Source organism: Cavia porcellus, unplaced genomic scaffold (genome assembly GCF_034190915.1).
Source record: "Cavia porcellus strain 051 isolate PalLab524CR breed Dunkin Hartley unplaced genomic scaffold, mCavPor4.1 scaffold_1, whole genome shotgun sequence".
Classification (NCBI taxonomy): Eukaryota; Metazoa; Chordata; class Mammalia; order Rodentia; family Caviidae; genus Cavia; species Cavia porcellus.
In genome coordinates, this window is record NW_026947484.1 from 61234777 (window position 1) to 61259757 (window position 24981).

Sequence of the window (24981 nt, forward strand, 5' to 3'; positions counted from 1 at the left end):
GTAAAACACAGATCAAATTTCAGATAAATGAGTTGCTTAGATTAACATCTGGTATTGATGTTATGATGATAATAGTAATGATATTTTTCAGATTTAAAAATGATTACATTTACCAAATTTTAAAAGACAGAAAGCCAATTAGGAATTATTTAACACTGTATTTACCTAAAACTCCTTGTCCAGAAGTTTCTCCCCAACTTTTAATGTAGATATTGGGAGTTATATAAACAAAGGTAAACAGAAGAGGTTTTTATCTCTCTCAAATCATCATCTCTCAAACTATGTGCTGTCATCTTGACTGAGTTTAGTCAGAAAATATTTAAAATTTCCTGCAATCTACTAAGACTTTCTAAATACAGATATTTTAAAAAATTATTTCAGTTCAAAACAAGACAAATTACATAAAGAGCTGTTTTGACTAAGACCTGTTAAATTACTAATATAATAAAGCACAACAGTCAAAACAACAATATGGTAAATAGAAAATTATGGAAAATGCCTAGTAATTTAAAGCAGATGCAAACATAAAACTTAGAAGTAAACACTGTTGAGTTACATGTTTCAAGGCAGTATTAACTAATGGCTAAAGAAAAACAGGGTAGAAACAAAATTCCTATGGTTAGGGAACATACAAAGGAAAATTACATTTAGCTTTCTTCTGTTTAAGTGTGCAATGTGATAGTTTTTATCTTACAAATACATGTATTTGAAATATTTCTCCTATACCCATTTACAAGATCTTTACATTTTCATATTTTGTTTAATATTTTTAAATAAGCATTTTATATTTACTTTATTTCACAATGATTAAAGAGGGGAGAAAATATTTTTAAAAGTAAAAATAATAGAGTTGCACATTAAAACACTGTGCCACTTGAAAGAAAAATGTACTAGGATAAGGTGTTGTGAGATATTACTTAAAACTTGGTTTTATGCTAAAGAAACATTTTATGACAAATCATTTATGAAAGTCTTTTTAAAAATATAGTTTGTCAATCTGTGAAAAAATAAAGAATGGAAAAACTACGTGGTGGGAGTGTACAGCCTTATAAAGTTCATGCCCATAAAATACTTGCTAGCTATAAACCATGAAATCACATAAACTGCTAAGTTATAAAACATTTTAACCAAATATTTCATTAAGCTATTATTACATAAATTGACATTAAATAAAACCAAAGGAAACCTACCTTGCAAGAATTAGATAATCCATTTGTGAAATTGCTGATGCTGTCTCTCGATAAACTGTCAATTTTACCTTTATTTCCAGATGAAAACTTTATGAGTAACTGCGATGGTCCCCCTTTAGAACAACTGTGTTTAAGACTGGATAAACAGGAAGTATTTGGGTAAGTTCCTCCCAATGAAATACTTCTTTGTAAAACAGTGTGGTTTTTGTTTATCTGTGAAGTTGGTTTTCTTAATTCTGCATTGCATTTTCTTTGGTAATCCATGTGTTGGGTGGATTTTAAACACGCAGATGTCCTGTGCCCAAGCTTAGTATACTTTGCATCAAAATTAAGTGGAATTTCTGACATCTCCAGTTTACAATCACCATTTGTTGTGTCATAGTCTAATGTGGCTGCTTTTTGTTGGGCAAAATGCACTGAAACACATGAATATCCTTCAGATGACTTTTCACAAACAGTCTGTTTTGGACTATTATTTGAAATCACAACTTTCTTCTGGGATGAGCCTGAATGAAGAGGTCGTTTATCTCTGACTTCTGCCGGAGCACAGACTATTTTAGATAATCGAAGCCCACTGACAGCAGTTGAAAGAAATCCCTTTGCACTGGAACCATCCTCACGATGTGCAACTTCGTTAGGGGAAATAATGAACTGATGTGAGGTTTGGTAGGACCCCTTGCTCGGGAGAACACCTGTACTTGTCGGAGAAGTTGGTGGTGTGTTTGAGGGACTCCGAGGAAAAATGACTAAGGAAGAGCAACGTTTTAGTGGAATTTTTGCATTCCTGCTCACTGGTAATTTCACAGTTTTGATTCCATGCTCTAAGTCAGCCTGGACAGAAGGAACTCTGCTTGGATTTCTTGAAACATTCTCACAGGGAGTGGTATTCCTGTTTGGTGCATTTCTGTCAGACGTGCTGTCAGCAGATAAATTTCCACCAAAAAATGTGTCATCAGTGGGTAGAAAAGCGTAACCATTATTGTCACTGATGACACTGCTGGTGTAGGAGCCTCCACTGGTGATGCTTGTACATGATCCATAATCACTACTGACGCTGCTGTAGGATCCATGATCACTGGCTGCAAAGCTACCAAGGCTTCCACTGCTGACAGCAGGACTGCTTATGAGGTGACCATCACTCCCAACACTAGTCTGGATGCCGCCCTTGACAGCACAGAGAAACAAAGCTTCTTCACCGTCACCGTCCACTAAGACACTGCTGGGTTGAAGACACTCGCTGTATTTCGTGGGCTGCAGTGAAATCTGTAGGCAGCTGCTCTTCTTACCGATGTTCTCAGGTGAAGGAATGCAGGCTCCTTCCTGAGCCTTCAGCTCCATCTGAACAGCATTAGCTGAGGAAATCTGTGCTGGTCTTTGGAAGGATATATGAAGCCGGTTATCCAGATCATCTCCGGAGCTTTCTGACAAAGGGTAAGTATTACTTCTTCGGGCTGCAAAGTGCAATCGTAAGCTTTGTGCCATTTGTTCTCATTTCCAAACATGTTAAGGGCTGAGAGTCAAAACAAAGATCTCTGTCCTCACACAGGCTAGAAGCAGCTGCGCTGCCGCAAAAGCAGCAGTCATTTGTGGCTCCTGACAGAGCTCTCAAGTCGTGGTCTTTATCCTGCTTAAAACATTAGATACCAGATATCATAAAAAGAGAACAGTGACCCACTCCTGGACGCACATTCCCCAAATGTCTTGAATCGCTTGTAGTCCAAACGTCTTCACTCACACAGCACTTGATTTCCAGCGACCTTTGAGCGAGCTCAGGAGCACACTGACTAGAACACAGCCAACCTTGTTTCAATTATACCTTCTCCAACTTGCATGAATGAGTAACACAAGAACAACGGCCCCTCGCATTTCAAGATGAAACAGTATTTTTTCACACCAGCTCTATTAAATGAACACTTAATTCTGGGAGAGAGTCTCAGTGCCTATACTTTCTCCAGCAGAGTCTGACCACTAATATTTTTACCGAAAGGTATAGAATTACAGGAAGTTGGTAGGAACGAAGCCCACGTAATTGAGTATCAAAGATTAAATTTCCAAAAAGTGGCCATACTAGGAATCCTGGCAAGTTAGTTAATGCAGAAAGAAATATGGACTGTTAAGTTTTTTTAAAAGGAGAAAATTCAAACAGTTGTGCAAATTTAGAAATACCAAAACGGGGTGAATTAAATCTTCAGCATTAAATCAAAAGATATTTTTGGCTTCAGAATTACAAAAAATGAAAGCTTACACACAGTGTGACAAATTAAACCCAGTGGCACTACTGCAAAAATGAACATATATTTGAGGGAGAAAAAAAGAAATGTAAGAAATGCTGTCACCAAGCATTTTCTCCTGTAATTTTAAGGCCTTTCCCAGCCAAGTAGTACAGTCTTTAAATGATGCCATTTATAGTTTGACTATTAAAATTCTGCCAAGAAATAGCCTAAGCAAACATTCCATTAAAAATATATGCAGATTAGACAGGAAAACTATACCCAGTATAATTTGAGCACATTGGGCATTTCATTCCACTGTCTGCAATCCATTCACTTAACAGAGGTTGTGGTGAGTAACGAAGACTAAAACAGATTTAACACATCAAATAAACATACCTCAATGCCAATGCTGTTCTAAAAGCTCTAAGAGCTCTTTGCCGGCCCCTACCGGTGCTGTGAAACAATCCATGGAGCTGTTCCACATCCATACAGAAACAAACCCTGCTGCACATTTCTCTGTATAAACAAAGTCCATGCTTGTTTACCTTTCCAAATACTAGCCCTGCCCTGGAGATGGAGTTACCAGCACTGATAAACCCTCACAGTAGAGAACAGTACAGTGTTTGTCTTGTTAGAGGTTATGATGTTGTATATCTACATATATTTGCTGCTTTGTATTTATATAACCTTTATTTTCAGTTTACAAGGCAGTAAAAGTTTAATAATTTAATTTCTCTTCCAAATGTCATAGACCAAGATTGGTATTCTGTTTGAAAGAAACAAATTTATTTTTAAATAATACTCTAGGGTGTATTTAAAGCCCTTACCTGAATTTTATAGCTGGAACTCCAGTCTTAAATACATACTGGCTCATTCATGGGAAAGTAAAAAGTAAAATAGTTCAGTTGTTTACACCACATGGCACTACACCCAAGTTGTATTTTTCTAAGTAAGTTTTTTTCTAAGTAATTACAAATATGTAAAAACATATACTCATAGTTTGAAAAGAAAATCTATTCAAATTTGATCTTTGTTCAGTCACAATTCTCTAAAAAGTATTTTTAATCAAGACGTGACAACACAGAAATAAATGAATTTGTTAACTTTTATTTGAGTGGAATGAGATACTGTTGTGTCTTAGGAGGTATAAAGCAGTTGTGAACTGGGCTCAGTGATAAAGCGCTTGCATAAGCTTTGTAATCTGTGATTGTTAAGGACTGAAACTAGAGCCTCCCCACGAAACTACATCTTTAGGCCTTTTTTATTTTATATATTGGGACAGACAAGGTCTCGCTGTCAGTGGCAGTGAGCCTGTGGCACGCACCCCTTATATGTGTGACTGAAGGCTCTAAAACATTCACCATTGCTGCTAAGCTCCAAATCCAGGGTCCTCCTGCCTCAGTTTCCCAATATTAGGATTACACATATGTGCCGCCATGCCCAGCCTCCTTTTTTCACGCCCAGCTTTATTTTTGTTTTAGACAACCTATTTCCTTTATGATTTGACAGACTGCAATAATATCCCTGTATTTTATTCTTTTCTGTAAAGTAGGAAAAGTCCTGATCATTTCATGCTTTTTCCAATGACTTCAGTTTTACTTCTGGTACTAAGTAATTCACCACAAGGCTAGGAGGCACGACCTCACATCTCCATTTAATGAGAAAAGTCCTCTAATTATTAACGTTAAATAATGAACTGCAGGCATTTGGCCAGTCAACGTTTTCTCTGTGGTTATAAACACATATTTGTTGACTTTTATCTGGGTGGACTGAGATACTGTTGTGTTGTAGGAGATATATAACAGTTGCAAACCAGGCTTAGTAATAAAGTGCTTCACTGCAAGCACTTATTTCTTCTGATCCTCTTGGGGTCTTGCCGGTACAAAGTAAGCACCAAATAGCACTGGAGAGGAGGACACATGGATTAGTAGGTGGATGTCACCATAGTCATTATGACTCTAATATCTTATTTTAGGATTTTTAAAAAAGTTGAGTCAATTAGTATTTCTCAAGAAAAATCAAAAAGCTGGACATGCGGATGCACGTCTGTGATCGCAGCACTTAGAAGGACAAGGCAGGAGGATCACAAATTCAAGGTCATCCTGGGCTATACAGCGAGACCCTGTCTTAAAAACTAATCCAAAAGCTCTGCAGCTGGACAAGAAGTGATGTTCAGAAAACTTACAGAGAGGGCTTCAGCCAAGAAGAAGTGAGATAAGAGAATCATGTACTTCCTCACACTCCAGTGTGTTCAAATCCTAAAGAGCTGAACATTTCCCATGGCTGGCTCAGGTTAAAACCACACGAGTGAACCACCATGATCACAGCTCACAGGGAATCAGCAACTGGGGGTACAATGCCACTCCTCAGCTCACAGAGGAAAACCTTAAGAGACAAGCTGCAGTGTGGCAGCGCTCAGCTGGGGGCCCAAGCAAGTCCAACAGAACCTCACTTTGTGGAACAGAACAGACAGCGTTGTGGGCTGAAGCTTGGGACACTAAATCTGAGATGTCTGGTGATCAACCATCTCCACAGGCAACAGTGTGACTCTCTACAAGGTACAGACAGGCTCCAAGTGACACTGACCACTGACAGGTGCTCTAAAGTCCATGGTGAGTGGGAGGCCATATACCCAGCTGCTTAGTCAATGCTGGTCCAAATGTTTTTGTTTGTTTTTTGTACCAGGAATCAAACAACTCAGGACCTTAAACTTGCCAGACAGGCATTGTGCCGCTGAGCTATATCCTCAATCCTGTTCCAAATGTTGCCATAGAAAGTACTTTTAAAGATGTGATTAACATTTGACACTTTGAATAACACAGAGCATCTTCCACATCCAACTAGATGAAGGCCTTGAGATTGACGACTGAAGTTTTTATACTTACATCCTGAAATTGTATAGGGATCTCAAAGAGATGAAAGTAAAAAAAAAAAAAAAAAAGGACAGATAAGACCTTAAGATAGTCCTCAGGAAGTCCAGAATCAAAACTGTCATTTTACAAAAATAGAAGTCGCTTGCCTTTCCTTTTGGCCTCTCTGAGAGCTGGGAACCCTTTGAAGGACTTTCCTGCTCACTCTGGTCAGGGCAGAGGAGGAGGACTTCATTTATGGAAGAGTTCATGGAGAGTGGACAAGGAGGTTGGCACCAAATGCATGATTGCCAAGAAAGCACCAAGGTGAGTGTGCAGAGCTGGGGATCACCAAGGACAACCACTGACCAGGGCAACCTGCTGTCACAGTGGCGTTGAGACCTCATCATCTGCTGAGTTGGGAGGTGCTCTGAAGAACCCCAAGCAGGAGAAAGGCTTTGTGTCACCTGGCAGCCCAGGTCCCCTATTCGAGCACAGATTAACCACCCCTCTCCATGCAGACTCTGGCTCCATGTCCTGTGGAACTTACCAAACGATTCTCATCAAACACTTCGAAAAGAAGCCGGTGCTGCTGAGGGTGGACCTAGTAAGGAAAGCACAGCCTTGCTTTAAAAACAAGAGAGCACTTATGTCCAGTAAATGCTTTGATGAGAAGTAAATACTCTAAAAACACTGTTATTTGCTAGTTCTTGTTGTTTGCGATGTACTGTAAATTCCACGAAATAGGAATACAAGGCACACCAGTCAGGAGCCACCCATCTCCTAGCAGGTTTGCCAGAACAACAAAGTAGATTTAGTTGCTTATTTTTTAGATTCTTCTAAAATAGGGTGAAAGGAAGTAAAATAAAATCTCAGAAGACTATTTAAATGTAAAAACTTAAAAACGTACACTAGGTTTTAATGTATCATGATCTGTTGTATTTACTTCTTCTTCTTCTTCTTTTTTTTTGAGAAGTGCAGTTCATGCTGGTTTTGGGCTTGCTTTGCAGCCCAGGCTGGTCTCAAACTTGCATCAATCCTCCTGCCTCAGCCTCCAGAGCTGGGATTACAGGAGTACACCACCACACCTGGCATTATTTACTTTTATCCATCTATAATGGCAAGGTGCGTATAGATTTCAAGGAAACTGATGTTCTGAATCCTCTTGGTACTGATTTAACAAAGCCACATGTGCTTCAGGATGTAAAGGACACAGGAAACTGAAAGTATACCCATAATTTCTACTTACTGTTGAGATTTTGTAGCATGTGATTAAAATTACATGTAGTACTTTTCAAACCAATGCCTTTTGTTTTTGTTGAAATATTTCAATATCAAGTTAAAAATATATTTAATATCAAGCACAAAGAAAATCTTTAATTTTTTACATTAGAGGTAAAGGTGCAGTATGAAAGTACATTCAGTTGGTTTTCTACAATACACATATTTAACAGCAACCATTTAAAACTTTGGGGTCAAAAGCACTCATAGCCTTCAGAAGCAAAAGGGCCTTTACTGCTCATGACACTGACTCTTGTACCCTCATTCCCTCCCTTGTGGGAGACAGTCCTGAGGGTACCTGCACAGATGCACCTGAGCCACCACTGCACAGCTCCTGGGCAGGCCCACTGTGGAGCATGTATTGAGAAAAGTACAACCATGTACTAACCCGAAGTTTGATAACTGTCACACATGAGTACTTTGTGGTCAACTCCCAGATCAAGATCCCGAATACTTAGCTTTACATATAGCTTTCTCATGGATAATAGCATCTCTAGAATTGTTCAACATGACAATCTAAGCGTATGTCCTTGTGTGGCAGGTGGCCAATGAAGCAAGCTGATGCCAGACATTAGATGGGACTTTTGAATGAGCTCGTGGAAGAGGAATGATGGAACTTGGAGGGTTCCCTTTACATGCTGTCCTTCTCCCTTCTCTTTTTAGTTGGAGAGCTGGCACTCCTGTGACCACACTGTAAACAGGAAGCAACTGGCAAGAGACATCCCGATCAAGAGTCAGATACCATGGGGACGGAAAACCAGGGTAAGGTACCAATCTTCTCAAACAATATGTAGAACTTTTTTTTTTTTTTGTCTTTTTTTCATTTTTTATCGGTACCAGGGATCGAACTCACGACTGCCTGCTTCCAAGGCAGGCGCTTATGCCGCTGAGCTAAATCCCCAGCCCCAATATGTAGAACTATTGAAGAGATGAAGCTGAGCTGCAACTTCAATGATGGGAAGAATGTAAATAAGGAAAAGTAGAAAACATTCACAGCAGGGAGGGCCCTGGGGAAAGACGGCCTGTGGGCAGAGGGTGGCAGACTAAAAAGAACATTTCTGTAACAGAGTGGAACAGAAACTGGGTTGAAGTTGAGCCGGGGAGAGAAACACTGACAAGGAATTCAGATCTGCTCAGCAGGGAAAGCAATTTTAAAGGAGAAATGACATCTCTGGTGGTGCATTCCTACACCTCTGCAGCACTATACAGTGAACCAACTGGAAGGACCCTGGGTTCCAGGGACTGGGGTCCAGCAGAGGGACCCACCAGATTCAAGCATCCTGCATGCTACTGGCAGTGTCTGGGTTGTGAGGTCCTGGCAGACGCAGGATGGCCGGTGGGTGCTGCGGTGAAGAACTGGCTTCTGGTCGCTCAGGCCCTAAGGCATAGCTTCCTAAGAGATGCTGCCCCCACCTTGCCACTTTTCCTGCATCTCCTGGGAGCCATAGACAGTTCCCTCCCAGGAAGTCCTCCTGATCATAGCTCAAAGGCCCCAATTCCTGCACTCTGACCGCACTCAAAACTCCCCTGGCTCTGCCTCTCTGGCCCGACTTCTGCACACAAGGTCTCCGTTCTGCATACTAGATGTCCCCCCAGCCTTGGCCTCCATGCACACCCAAGCAGCTGACTTGGCCTCTTGTGAAAGTAAGTGGGCGTGTGTGTCATCTCCCTACTGAAATACTACTCTAGCAAAGATCACAGGCACACAATAATTTAAATTAAATTAAATTATTTAAATGATTTAAAACAGGCATATGCGCATTGATGTAATATGGCACCTAAACAGCCATCTTTCATCATTTCCCACCCAAGATCCTATTTAAATGCTAGGAAAGGGTTGTATACAACACAAAACCTTGCAGCATAGAGGGGAAGAGAGGACACAGGCAGTGAGTGGCACAGAGGTGGCACACTATGTGGCAACACACCAGACACCCACACACCAAATACACACACGATATACTGCACACGCACACGGGAACACATCGGATACACACACACACACACTATACATACCCAACACAGCAACACACCATGCAAAGTGTTAGTTAAGTTGTTGCAATGAGTATCATTCCATACAAGGTACCGTTCAAATCGTCTTTTTGTTTAGTCTTTCTATCAATTACTGGAAAGTGATAACATCTTCAATCATTGTGTATTGATTTCTCTATTTAGTTCTGTCCCTTTTTGCTTTTGAATCTTGAAGACCTATTATTAGGACACACAAACACATTTAGGATTGCAGGTCCTCTGGATGAATTAGCCCTCTGAAGGTCACAAACGGTCTTCCTTGATGCTGGGGATGGACACCAGGCAAGTGCTCTAACTGTGCTGTGTCCCAGTCCTCAAGGGACCCCTTTGTCTCTATATCATGTCTTCTCCTGTTTACACAGCCACTGACACTTTTATCAAGTGTTTCCATGGCTTATCTTTTTTTGTCTTTTTAAACTGTTGGGGTCTTTATGTACTTAAAGTTTATTTCTCTGGGTTCCCCATTTCCCTGGGGAAATGTTCTGCTGGAAGGGAGCAATCTTGCTATGGCATGTTTTAGGCATTTGAACATTGTAGGGAGAATAACACCCATCGTGAAGACGGATTTGGCTGATTATACTACCCCGGAGCCATGTCTACAGAAAGACAGTGAGAAAATGGACAGTTAAGGAATAGCCTGAAGGTTAGATTGAGACTTGAGAAACCCCTTCTGCAGTTAGTGGCCTGAACCTCCTGGTATGGAAAAGCGAATACAATGGAGGAGACTAGGCAGGGGTGTTGGCCTCCAGGGACCATGAGATACTCCACCTGATGCTGTTACACTATGGTCAGGTCTTGGCCAGGAAAACCTGGGACCAGCCCCTGGAGACAGAATGTCCAAGTGGAGGTCCCTGAGGATCCTGGCCCTGCAGGCCCCCATCCCTTCACCAGCTGCAGGGGGCCCATGCCCTGCAGTGAGTCCAGCTGGAATGCCACATGGGAAGGCACACAGTAGCTTCTTTCCTCAAGGAAAAGTGCCCCACTTCTCTCCTGGCTGCCCATGTAATAACCAGTAATAAACCCTGGTATAACTCTGGTGGGGTTGGTAAAGGAAGAAAAGATCATTTCTGGAAAAGTTCTGAACCAGCAGGAGACAGTGAAACCTCTTTGGAAACTAAAATGCTTGATCAAAGAGACAGAACATTAGGATTGGATAAACAAGAATCCAATGTCTTTGGGTCCTTTATCCGGAAGAGAGATCTAATACAGTACCCTGTCACAGATCCCGTGGGCAGGATCTCTCCTAGAAAACTGAAATAGTGATGGTCTCTGTGATACAACTGGAAATGCCTGAGCTTCCCTGGCAGGTGGAGAAGGAAGCTACAAGAGGGCCAGGTGACCCACCATTCACTACAGCTAGCTTATGTGCTGGTGAGAGGTGAATGATGTCACCACGAAGTGCTGTGGTAGCTCTCTTCTGTGTGCTGGGATTGATGGTAGGAGGGATGGTTCTAGCGCTGGGCTCAGCCCTAGCCACGAATCAGGGTGGTCCCCGTCAACTACTTCCCAGGAACTATCATGAGGACCAGGCTTGGGAAGGTGGGCAGGGAAACAGATGTGGCTGTGGGAAAAGAACACAGCATTCCCTAGGGAAGACAAACAGGCAGCTGGCGAGTGAGGGTCCAGCCTGGCATCTATAATCACAGGAAGATAAGGACGGAAAGCAGAAAGTTAAGGACAGATGCTCCAAGTGAAAAAATAATCATCTCTCACCAAGTGCCCTGACCAAAGCCTACTAACTGAAGAATGAGACAGAGGAAGGAATTCTGGCAGGAAGTAATATGATAACAACGCTCCCTTTTCCAAGGTGACCCAAGGCCATTTGAGGAATGTATATTGAGGAAAATCAGCCATCAATCTTATTTAGGACTTTTGGGAACAGGGCCTGTGTTGATATTCAGAGACTCAAAGCATCATTATGGCTCCCCTATTAGAGCAGAATTACAAGGCCCAGAGAAGAAATGGAGTCCTGATAAAGTCCAGTGTTAGCCAGTCTGGACTGTGGTTCTGTGGGTGATGGTTCTGGCTCTCAAGTATCTATGTAGAATTGATGTATCTAGCAGCTGGATTACCACCCCTGGCCTGCACCTGGCTGTCCCACTGGATCTATTGCCTATGAGATTGGAGCTATTATGATAAGAGGGTCAGTGAAGCCTTTGAAAAGGTACGCTTCCTGTTAAGACAGCAAATCAAAAACATGATCATCAGGAAGAACATGAAACACAAGTGACAAAAGAAAAACAGATCAACTGAATATCAAGACTGAAAACCTTTGTGCCTTATAGGACATTTAGCAGGATGGTAAAAAGACAACTCACAGAATGCAAACCATATATCTGATGGGGGACTTGCATACAACTCAGTAATAAAAGACAAATTACCCAAGTATAAAATGGGCGTACGATGTGAGTGGGCTTCTCAGAGAAGATAGATGAGCCAACAGGTGCAAGAAAAGATGCTGAAATCCTAGCCATCAGGGAAATGCAAATCAAAACCAGAATCAGATACCATCATACATCTAGCAAAGGGTGCTGCTGATAATGAGTGTCAGTAAGGACGGAAGGCGATCAGAAAGCCCCAACGCTGCCAATGAGATGTACTACAGTGCAGCTACTTTGAAAACAGCCTGGTAGTTTTGCAAAAACTAAAGGTAAGAGTCACCATATGACTCACAAGTTCCACAAATATGGACATACTAAAGAAAATTAGAGCATGTCCACATAAAAACTCAAATACAAATGTTTACAGCGCTATTATCAGAATATTCAAAAACTGGAAATCACCCAGATCTCCATCACCTGATTTACAGATAAATAAAAACTTCAACTCCCTTAACAGAATGTTATTTGGTAAGAAAGAAATGGAGTACTGATACATGGTATGAGTCTTAAAATATGACTGAGTCTTAAAATCATGCTAACTAAAGGATGCCACACATAAAGAATGACACATTATATGATACCATTGATACAAAATGTCCATAAAACAAATCTAAGAGATGGAGTGCAGTGACCTGAGAGAGGGGAAGATACTGGGGGAAAAGAGGTTTCAGTATGGAGTGATGAAATGTTCTAAAGTTTATTTTGGTGATGGTGTACAAATCTTTGACTTTATTAAAAATACTGAATCTATACTTCAAGTGGGTGCATTATATGTTATATGTATATATTAATAAGACTGTTTAGAAAACAAGTGAAAATACTGCAGTGCAATAGGATGTCAGATTAGACACACCACCAAAGGCCTAAAGGATACAAGTAGGCTCCCTATAATACATTCACTTAATCTACCACACAAGCAAACTCAACCAAGTCACAGTCTGATGCCTGCTAGTTTCTGAACAAAGCTGTATTTCCCTGGGACAGTTGCTGTGTTGGAAGAGTTCACTTTGTAGACTTGAACCTCTAACTCCACAGAAGCAAGAATTGCAGGGATAGAAAGCACAAAGTTTTCCACTGGACTGTTACTGAAAATAGCAAACTGGGCCTCTTCTACTTCTTTGTTCCTGGACCCATGTGTCATTGAGAACAAAACTTCATATTGAAGTCTTTGATTTAATGGATCAATGACACCCCCATGATATTCCATGTTTGCAGAGAGCTGGTTCATCGTGGTCCTCCAGCTGTATCCTTTGCAGGCCATTTCAGAGTTCTGTGAGGCTCTTCCTCCTGATGGTGGGATAGGATGTGACCAACAGAGATGCTGTGTCACAGGGTATCCTGTACCTCTGTCCACTGAGGTCCTGGAAGGATGAATTGTTGAGTATATTTCCATCTCTTTGGATCATCCATTCTAAAGCCCCCCAGAAAGGCAGACACACTCCCAGGTGAAGAAGTTCTCCATGTGTGGGCAAATTACTAGCCTTTCAGAATGGATGGGACTTGATTTCATGAACTTAGAGTTTAGGTGAGGAAGATTAATGACGTAGAGTTTTATTTTCTTATAAAGTCACTGTCAGGTTTTTTGTTATCAGAGTATTGCTAGCTTCATAAATAAACTGGGACATGTTCCCTTCTCTTCTGTTTTTGGTATGTCATTGTGTACAACTTAAATTATTAACTGCTTAAATGTATGGCAGAATTCAACTGTAGAATTATCTGGGCTTGAGGTGTTCTTTGTTGATTTTTTAACTTCATATTCAATTTCTTTAAGAGTTATAGGACTATTCACATAATCTATTTCCTTTTAAGTGAGCTCTGGTAGTGGGTGTCTTTATTGCATTTCCTCTACATTAATGAGTTTATAGAGACAGAGGTGGTTATCCTACTCCTTCTTATTCATTTTGATGTCTACACTTCAGTAATGATGCCACTTTCTAGTTCTCATTGTGAAAGTTTAGGTTAATGATTAAGGAACTTTCTTATTTCTACACATTTTCCTTTACACATTGCATTAGCTGCAAACCTACATATTTTGATTTTGTATTTTTATTTCATTCTGCTAAAATGTTTTCTGATTCTCCTTGAGAATTCTTATTTGACCCATGAATTATTCAGAACTATGTTAACTTCCAAATATTTAGGTTGGGGGTGGTAGCACAAACCAGTAACCCTAGTACTCCGTAGGCTGGGACAGGAGGATTGCTGCGAGTTTGAGGCCAGGCTGGGATACATAGTGAGTCCAAGGCCTGCTTGAACTGCTTTGCAATACTGTCTCAAAAAGACAACAACAACAACAACAACAAACTACAATAAATATTTAGGGATTTTTTTCAACATAGATTTCTGTTACTGATTATCACTTTAGTTCTAGTAGTGTTAGAGACTAATTTTCATGATTTCTACTCTTTAAAATTTTTTAAGGTTTGGGTTATGGACAGATTATTCTGTAAATATTCCACTTGAAAAGATAACATTCAATTGTTATTGGATGGAAAATCCACAGATACCAATTGGGTAAAATCAGTAGTGTTGTAAGGACTTCAGTATCTTCACTGAATTTTAGTCTACCTGTTCTACCAGTTCATGAGAAACAGAAGAGTTTTGAATTCTGCAGGTATAATAACATATTGGCCTATTTTTAATTTTTATTATATCAATTATTGCTTTCTGTATCTTGAAACTTCATTGTTAGGTATGTACATGGTTGAATTGTAACTTTGAGGGACTGATCCTTCTTATCGTTTTTCAAGCCCCTTGTCTATCCTTCATAAGCCTCCTTATTGTGAAACCTACTTTGGTTTTAATACAGGTACTACATTTTCTTTTGATTGCTTTTTGCATGGTATCTTTTTCACTTTAACCTAGGTATTCCATTATATCTAGGTTTCTTCCTTTTTTCCAGATTTTTGAGGTATAATTATCAATTACATATGATTTGATTTAATGGACCAACAATAATTAGCTCATGATGTATACATGATGATTTGGTATATGCATACTTTGTGAAATAATTACAATAAAATGAACAATCCATTACCACACAGTTAAACATTCTGTGTGCATATGTGTGGACACTTAAAATCCACTCTTAACAAATCTCAACCAAACAATACAGAATTTTAGCTGTAGGCTCCATGCTACAATTAGATACCCCAGAACACTTTCCTCTCATAACTGACAGCTTGGACCTGTTGATTAACATTCCTCTATCTCCCTCACTGCCCGTTCCCCTGCTTTCCAATTGGTTACAGCATCAGTAAGCCTGATACCCTATCACTATTTCATGCCTACAACTGATCATGGTTTTTTTTTTTAAATCTTGCAAAAACAGCAAACACCTCTAATATAATAAATAATAAAAACTTAACCACATTTAATGGAGACATGTTAGATCCAGTCCCAAAACTGGCAACAAAACAAATATTAATCCATTGCTATTTGGACTATTTGACATGGGCAAGCCAATGATAGCAGAAAATAAGAAACGTAGGGTGCACAAAGAAAACTTCAATACACTGAAATACATATATTTCTGAGTAAAATGCAATAAGATAGGCAACAATAATTCTAAATGAATAAATAAAAATCTCAACCATTTAGAAAGACTTTCAAGTTCTCTAATGCACACACATACCAAAGCAGCTACCAAATCAGATATCACCAAGCCTGGAGTTTATTCTGGTGAGTAAGCAAAACTGATATTAGATTCATTTTTCTCCATATGACTATCCAATTAACTGACTACCATATTCTCAAGAATCCACAGTTTCCAGACTAATTTAAAGTGCCGTCTGTATGGCATGCTAAGCAGAGCACAGAGGAGATTGTCCTCTAACCAAACCGGAGCAACCTTGGTGCTGACAACTAGCTCAGCAACAGCTTCTCTGCCTAGCTTCTGCAATGTCTTCCCTTTGTTAAAAATGAACAAAACAAAACAAATCACAATCTTCAAATGTAGAACAGATGAGTGGCTGCTTTCTTCCAGAATGGGATCAGGTGTGGCACTCCCTGTGCCAAGTCATGTAGGCCAGGAGCTGGAGGGGGAACCTGGATAATGAGCTGGGCGCAGGGGAAGCAGAGGCCAAAATTTCTTAAGATGCTATGTCTTAGGTGGACTGAGAAAGAAAGGCATCAACGACTGAAGAAGAAAACACCAGGCCAGGGTTATAGCTAAGAGGCATGTCGCCTGCCTGTCAACCGCTGTCCTGAGTTTGATTCCCAGGTGCCACAAAAAAAAAAAAAAAAAAAAAAAAGAAAGAAAGAAAGAAAGAAAGGAAGGAAGGAAGGAAGGAAAGAAGGGAGGGCAAGCAAGCCCCCAAGGAAAAACTTTTTAAGGGCAATACAGTGGGACAAGTCCAGGGGGAGGAAGAATGGGCTCTGGCATTCATGAGACAGCCATGAGGTTTGAGGGCCTCCCTCAAGGGGCCTGAGTGCTGCTGCCAAGTGACTGCTCTGTGGCCCAGTGAGGAGGGGAGGGCAGAAGTGATAAGGTCAAGTGAGGGCTAAGAGCAAGATGCATCACATGCTGCTGGCCCCACAGCTCCTGGCTGGGCCAGCCTGTTCAATACGTGATTTAAGACACAACTATCATACCACCAGAGTGAGAACAGAATCTGCTACATTGGAACGCGAATACCAAAACTCCCTGAATCAGCGGTGATCATCCTATGGCGGGTGTGCCGCAGTGAGCTATCTGTATCATTGAAAGCTCTAAGTTTGCCATTCTGCTGTGAATTGGTTTCGTGTATTAGAAGGAAAATAATTCCAGTTTTATAGTTCTTTTGCCTTTCTACCTCTTCCATTGGTTCCCACAAGACTGAGTTTCAGGACCATGTTGTGACAGGAACAACTTACTTTAACTATTTAAACAATTTTTTAAACACTAGGTATATTCTAAGACACATTTAAGTATTATAAATGAGAACTTGAGAACTTACAATTCTAACCTATGAAGAAAAAAAAGGTTTTTTTTTATTGTAATAAAATAAAGTGCAGACTTACTCTGAATAGTATTTCTTCATTCCACTTTGGATTCAAAGACTACAAGATAAACATAGTATAATTAATTTTTAGATGTTTTGTTATATCAAAATACAACAAAGTTCATTAAAATAGTTTTGAATACTGATAAATCTAACCTTTTTAATGGTTTTCGTTTGCACGCTGGTAAAAACTCCATTCATTGGGTCATACAAGGTCACTCTCACATAAGGATCACTGTTAAAATTTAGAAAAAGGAAATGTTTAATTGTGGTTTGGCCACTCCAGATTACTGAAACTATCAGTCAAGAATTTTCCTCATTAACAATTTCTACAATTATTTTATACACTTAAAACATCAAGGTAGTATATGCAGGGCAAGCCATTATAGTTTTACATCTTACGAAAAAGCTTAAATATGTTAGTATAATAAAGAAAAGAAAAAATCTTTTAGTCATAGGTCTAATGACATAAACTTTTTAGATTTTTAAAATTGTTTATATTTTTTAAAATTTTATTTAAAGAAAGACTAAACAATTCAGAAAATGGGTAGAAATAATACATACGTTCAGAGAAAAAAATGAGCAGTAAGAAATTACTAGTTGATGTTTACATACTGTCCTTTTACAAATAGTTGTGCAAGATACAAAAGTGAAACATACAAAGTAGGAATTCAAACAGCTAGACTGCAAACAGTTCTGTTCAACTATCCAACAAAAACTTAGTAATATGGTTGTCAATCCTATATACTTAAACATACATGCAGTTATCCACATCTTCATTTATGTTGAGATTAAACAAACTAAAGCAGGCCAAAGTCATTCTGAACAAAGAATAATATTATTGCTGGGTTTCACATCGTGACACTCTAGGATCAGCACTGGGTACTGTAGTGTCTTTTTTTAAAAAATTTAATTTAAAGAAAGACTAAACAAAACAGAAAACGGGTAAATACATACTTTCAAAGAAAAAAATAAACAGAAAGCAATCACTAGTTGATGATTACAGATTGTCCTTCTTACAAATAGTTATTCAAGATCCTAAAGTGAAGCATATAAAGTGGGGATTCAAACAGTGAGACAGCAACCAGTTCTGTTCAACTATCAACAAAAACTTAGAAATATGGTTATCAATCCTATTGACTTAAAGACATATGCAGTTATCTATATCATCAATTATGTTGAGATTGAATAAACCCAAGCAGTCTAATATCACTCTGAACAAAGAATAATACTATTGCTGGGTTTCACATTATGACACTCCAGGATGAGCACTGGGTATTTTAGTGTCTCTTTTTCTTCAAAGTATCTGTTCATTTCATCATGTGTCATAAGATCAGTTCTCATAAACTGTTTATAGATTCTACGCATGCATGAATCTTAACATGTATTTCTATCCTTTCTATACTAGAGGGAGAAACAAAACAAAGCAAGACAAAACAAAACATATTCCTATAAACACATGAAATGAAAAAGACATATAAGACCGTTGTACAAGGAGTTCTACCATAGTTCCTGTGTTGTCTCTTGTTATCTTCAATAGAATTGGCTATATCAATGGACATAGTATAACTGAATATATCAGTACATACAGTATTAATAAAAACACAACTTTGTATATCGTATAAAACTTCAAAAGCAGGCAGTTATCAAACCAGAATGTATATCATAGTCTTGTCATCTTCAGTGTAGTTGCCTATACTCTCAGACTTGATACTATCAATCATATCAGTTTTGAATAAAATCTGTTAATACCAAACAGCAATCAAACAAACCAGACTTAACTAAGATCAGTCATGATAAAACAGTGTAAGTCATACAGGGCTCCAGATTAAGATAATAGGAAATTAAAGATGATTACTGTGCTATATCCTGATGTTTTTGGGATAGCTGTCTGTGCCCTCAAATCTAATGTAAGTAGACAAACTGGGACAGAATAAAATCTATCAAAAAAAAAAAGAATAAAATCTATCTAAGCAGAGTGGTGTGAGTAATGTGGGTTTTAAATCCTGATACACTATTAACAATACCTTCTGCCATATTTTTTTAAGACTTTCCCTCCCCTTTCACTTCCCCAGGGTACACTATGCATTTTTTTTTTTTTTTTAATTTGTACTAGGGATCAAACTCACGACTGCCTGCTTGCAAGGCAGGCGCTTATGCCGCTGAGCTAAATCCCCAGCCCCTATACTGTGCATTTTTGGGTCTGACCAAGACTCTTGGTTTTAAATTGGGGGCAGCAACCTGCTATTTACCTAAGTCGTTCTGAACCTTCTCTCCCCTGGACTTGATCTCTAATTGTATTCCTTTACCTATTAAAGCCTGTCTTTTCAACCTATCCACAAATACAGGTCTAGCTGCTGCTATTACTCTCTGGTTCTCTGTCATATAGAGCATTGTTTTCTCATATTTGATTTTCATGTTTAATTATGTTTCCTATAAATAGCATCTTGGTTGACCCTGCCTCCTGATCTAATCCACGCGTGGTTCCTTTTTTTGTTTGTTTAATTTAGTGTATCCAGGCCATCTATATTAGAGATTATAAGCAACTTTCTCTGCCTCATTTCTGTTATGCTCTTTTTTTGGCATCAGTTATCTGCTTATCTTCTTCATTCTGTTTTCTGCTCCATTCATTGAGGCCTCTCTACTGTTTCTGGACTCCTAGTACTTTTCTCTCTAGAATGCCCTGTAGTATTCTCTGTAGAGTTTGCATGGTGGTTGCGAATTTCCCAAGTTCCTCTTTGTCTTGGAAGCATCTTGTTTCTCCATTAATTTCTAGAGGCAGTTTATCATGGTATATCAATCTGGGTTGGAGGTTATTTTCTTTCAGGGCTTAGAATATTTCACTCCAGGCTCTTCTTGACTTGATGGCTTGTGTCGAGAAGTCTGCTGTGATTCTGATGGGCCTTCCTTTATAGGTGATCTGTTTCTTGTCTCTAACAGCTTTTTTTTATATTGTTCATATATTGAATTTCTGGGCTCTTGATTATTATATGCCTGGGTGTAGCTCTGTTTTGCTTGTAGGTGGCTGGAGTTCTGTATGCCTCATATCTCTGAATATTATTTCCTTTTCCTGTGTTTGGGAACTTTTCCTTAATTATTTATGGGAATGGCCTTTGTAGTTCCTTTGTTTGTACCCCAGCATCTTCATTCACATCCTTTTTTCTCAAGCTATAGATTCTCTTGTTGTCTTCTAGCCTTTATATTGTTACTGCTTGTTTCCTTGTTATTTTTAAAAAGTTTTTCCTTTTATAATCCCTCATTGCAAAACTGTTCTCCAGTTTGGATAATCTATCCTTAGTTTCTTTCAAGAGATTTGCCATCTTTCCAGAGTTTTTAATTTCCTGGTGGTCTCTTTGAATCTGCCTCATGTGTTCTACATTTTCTTTATATTCTTCATCAAACTCCTTTGTTTGAGTTCCTCCCTTCTTCCGTCTGTGTCTTCTTGAGGGGTGCTTAGCATCTCTTTTATTAATCTTCTTATATGTTGCTTTACTTGGCTAAATATTTCACTTTTGAACTCATCTATGAGGTCCCAAAGATATCTCTTTATGTCCACTGGTGCCATGTCTGATACTGCATGTTTGCTGTTCTCATTCTCCTTTGTATTTACCTGTCCTGGGTCAATGTTCTCAGGGTTGGGACCTGGGAACTTTATGTTGTTGCTTCCTCTTCCTATCTTTTTTGTTTTTTCTAGGAGGCCCCAGTTTCTTTCTTTGTTGGTTACAATTCTTCTGAGGCATGCTGGCTAGGTGACTTTCCCACTGCAGTGTGCTAGTGAGTTGCAAACAGGGGCTGCGTATGCTGGCCCCTTCTCTCTGGATCAGTCAAGCTACTGAGGCCTGCAGTGTATTACTGTGCGCCACCTCCTCTCCGGGTCGGTCAAACTTCTGAGGCTTCACTGCATTAATCTGCACCACCACCATAGGGAATTGATTTTGGATAATCTATTGGGTCTCAGCCAGGTTGCATAACCCAGGCCTAGCTCATTCCACCAATCCCGTCTGGGAAAGGAACAACTGACTGAAGTCACTGCTGCCTCTTGTACTTGCGAGTCCTGTCCGGTTCCAGAATGTCATCCACTGGAGCCCCCCTTTCTGTGGAATGGCTCCACTCCCATCACTCACCACAGGTCAATGCAGGCTCCCTGCCTGCTCAGCTCTCCATTTGGCTGGCCGACCCCCGACCTCAGTGTGACTGTGCCTCCAGTGGGTCCAACCGGTGGGACCTTGGACGGCTCAGCAAGTCGCCTGCTGCAGTGGGAGCAATGAACCTTTAGCTGTTCCAATAATAGCACTGAGATTGTATGTTTGATTGGTTCTTCTCACCTTAGTTTCTTCTTGGGAAGAGAGAATTCTTCTCCCTCTGTTCGGGACTCCCCATGCGGTATTATGTTGAATTCTAAGTTGACTATCTCAGGGAGCCTCTGTAGCCAGCTGTTTTCTTTTTCCTTTTTATTGGTACCGGGGATCAAACTCATGACTGCCTGCTTGCAAGGCAGGCGCTTATGCCGCTGAGCTAAATCCCCAGCCCCACCAGCTGTTTTCTATCTGCCATCTTTGAGCCGTGACCCCAAGCAATTGTTTGTATTTTTATTATGTGTTTTTTAAGATTCAGTGATTCTAAGAGTAATCTTTAAAACCTCAGTTGGTCCAAGTTATCTCACAGGTGTAAACAATTCTCCTCTTTTCTTCTTCCCTTCCTCCCTACCCCCCTTTTAAAAAGAATACTAAAGATTGGATCCAGGGCTTTCACACTGGGTTACTACCACAGTTCTTTTTTATTTTTTACTTTGAGACAGTCTTGTGAAGTCACTAAATTGTCCAGTCTGGACTCAAACTTGTGATGGTTCTGCCTCAGCCTCCTGGAGTACAAGGATCACAAGTGAGCACCACCATGCTAAGCCACAAACTGTTTTATAAAAGCAAATGGTTTGCAGTTAAAAATAATTTTGTGTGATACAACACTTTTAAAAGAAGACACAGAGAAGGAAAACCCTGTGATATACAGGTTTGGATGCTTTTCTTGCCCATGGTCAACTGTCTCCCATTTCTCCTGCACATTTCAAGTACTCAGCATCTCCAAGCCAACCCACCAATTCCCAGTCCCCCTTTCTCATACGACTTCTATTTCCTACTTTCACTGACAAAAATCAGAGCCTTTTGATGCTCCCAAGTCCCAGGGTTGATCAGAACCTGTCCTTTCTGCCCCTGCAGAGTCTGGGTCCTTCTCCTGACTATGGCTGAGCCCCCTTGTCTGGCATGGAATTCCCATCTCTAGAGTTTGGCCTGAGCATCGTTTCGGCACGCAACTTTCCTCAACTCCTTCTCCCTGGACTGTGCCTGGCTCCTCCAGAAAAGCAGGACACTTTTCTTCCCTTCTCAAATTTGACAAGAAAAAAACTCTGTAACAAGAAATCTTGCACAGCAATCTGTCCCAGGCCTCCTAGGAAACAGGTCACAGTAATGGCTCTGCATCCCAACAGGTGGCGCTCTCTCCTCTCTTTGTGCAGGTGGCAGGGGGATAGGTGGGAGAGCAGTGCAATGCCCATACACAGCTCACCTCTTTCCTTATTTCTGAACCCAGCAGTCTGGTTTCTGTCCTTCAGACTCACTCCTTTGAAAATGTTTGTGAATAGTCATTAACCTTGCTAAAGCAATCAACATCTTTCAGCACTTCCTGTCTTGGCTCTGTGTTTGATACTACTTCTCTTTGAAATGCTCCTCTACCTAGCTTTTGTAACACAACTCTCTTCCTAGTCCCCTCACTCCATCCTAACTTTTCTCTCAGTCCTTTCTCAGGCTCCTCTTCTACCAAGTGCTAGGTACACACAAATATTTCATGAATATCTCCCTGCCCCTCTTCTCCACAGTTTACCTTTCCAATCTCATCCAGGTTTTTTTATAACTAACCATATACCATCAAACATAAATATAAAATGTAAGTATGTGTCATTATTTCAACCACCCAGTTAGACATTTTAGACATTGTCACTTTGATAGTCCAGACATTAAGACCTCTTCCAGGTTCAATTGACTTTAAAAAATATTACTGTAGACTTCCAAGGGTTCTTTAATATAATATGGAGTAAAGGCCTCTGTCAGATAGATGTTTGTTTTTATTGTGACAAAACTATTTAATATAACCTATATCCTCCTAGATTTTTAAGTATAAAACAGTACAGTAACTATAGGTGCAATGCTATATAGATCTGTAGGGTCTCTGCATCTTGCTTAAAGCTTTTAATGCACTAGTGTGAAGCTTGTTCCACCTGGATCAGCAGTTCCAGTACCATGTACTGAAAAAACTACTACTTTTCCTCTTCAATGACTTCAGTATTTATATCAGTCAGCCTTTTCATTGCTCTGATATAAACAATTTAAAGAAGATATTTTTGCCCACAGCTCCAGAGGGTTCTGTCCATGGCCAGCTGGCTCCAAGGAAGCTGAGGAAGGGCATTGTGGAAGGGCATGGTGGAGGATGGCTGCTTGCCTCAGGGTGACTGGAAGCACAGCAGGGAACAGCAACAGTGAGGAAGGGGCAGGAGACCACATACAGCATCCAAGGTCACACCTCCGTGACCCACCAAAACACACCCACAAGAATGCTTTACTAATCTCCTGGGCCATACTCAAAACAGTCAAGTTGACAAGCCAGCTTAAGTGTCACAGCATTTTTGTTGACCATGTATATGCTTGTGGATTCATATATACCTTTCCACACTGTTATGTTGCAAATACCATTTGTCTTGATTACTGCAGCCACACAACAAATCTTAAAATTAGGAATCATAAGTCTTCTGATCTCTGATACCTGTCTATATCTGCATCTGTGTCTATATCTATCTCAATTTGGTTTATTTTCAAGGCTCTGGTTAACTTTTTTTTGGGGGGGGGTGCTGGGTATTAAACCTAAAGCCTTTACACAGAGCTACATGCTCAACCCCCGCTCCTCTGTATGTGTGTGTGTGTGTGTGTGTGAGACTAGCCTTTGCTCAGGTACTTTCTCTATATTTCTCGGAGCTGAGTTGCACGCCTTCTCTCCCCACCCCTCCCAGCAACTTCACACTGCCCTGTTGTCTTCAGGCCCAGAAAATGGATTCCCACACTATTACTGTCCAGGTTCTGACCCCACTGGCCTCAGATCCCTTCTCAAGACTGGATCACACCTTTCTTCCAAATGTGAAGCCCACCAGAATCTGACTCCCAGAGTCACTCTCAATAACACTTTCTGTATTATGCCCACAATTTTATTTGTTTGTTTGTTTTGGTTTTTGTTACCAGGAATCAAACTCAGGACCTTGCACTTGCGAGGCAGGTATTGTGCCACTGAGCTACATCTCTGGTCCTTTATATCTGCAATTTATACTTGTTATCTACTAAATGATTACCCTGCTAGAATTTTATAAATTTCTGGAGGCAGAACTCATTAATACATCTTATAATTTCTACTCTGATTGGTGTGTCTGCCTATTTCCACAAATGCAGTAGTTCACACAGTAAGATATTTAGTACACTGCCAATTAGAAATACTATTTGCTATGGCTTGTATCTAGATGTCTGCCCAAAGGCTCGTGCACTCAGAAGTGGGGCTCTGAGGAGTTGACTGGATCACGGGTGTGTGCCCTGGATTAATCCACTGATAGGTTTATCCATGAGTGTGATGCTGAGAGGTGAAGCTTGGTGGAGATGGGTCACTGCGGGCGTATATAGCATTCCTCCTTCTCCCTTGAGCATGCTGCTTCCTACCCATGAGCTTCAGGTATTTTGTCCCAGAAATGAGAAAACAACTAAAGCATTATTATTCTACTTTGTACAGCAGTTTACAAATAATATTTTATTTTTCAATGAATGAAAGTTTAGGAAAAAATTAGTGAACAAACCCAAAGTTTAAAAATCCCAACACAACCTATATGCTTACCTAGATCCCAAGATATCTTTCTTGGCAAGGCCTATTCCTGCTATGACTTTCACCCTCACAATTCGTGAGTTTTCCTGAAATAAAAAAATTATATTTTATTGTTACATATTTATAACTTAAATTTAGTAAAGCTTAGT

The 24981-nt window shown here is 40.0% G+C and overlaps 1 protein-coding gene across 6 annotated transcripts in view; it reads right to left on the reverse strand.

The window, feature by feature from the left end:
• The window catches only part of Nedd4 (NEDD4 E3 ubiquitin protein ligase), a 91482-nt gene that overhangs the window by 58830 nt on the left and 7671 nt on the right, over positions 1-24981 (reverse strand). For 3 of the 6 annotated variants that reach the window (XM_063249242.1, XM_063249233.1, XM_063249238.1), the window contains exons 1-3: positions 16947-16985; positions 6803-6856; positions 1191-5306 (exon numbers count right to left, since the gene is read on the reverse strand). In XM_063249242.1, the coding sequence (XP_063105312.1) occupies positions 1191-2672 (1482 nt within the window). In that variant the 5' untranslated portion in view covers positions 2673-5306; positions 6803-6856; positions 16947-16985. Of the gene's footprint in view, positions 1-1190; positions 5307-6802; positions 6857-16946; positions 16986-17083; positions 17163-24844; positions 24919-24981 lie in introns of those variants that run through there. The other 3 variants (XM_013154688.3, XM_013154687.3, XM_063249254.1) reach the window with 2 other exon arrangements.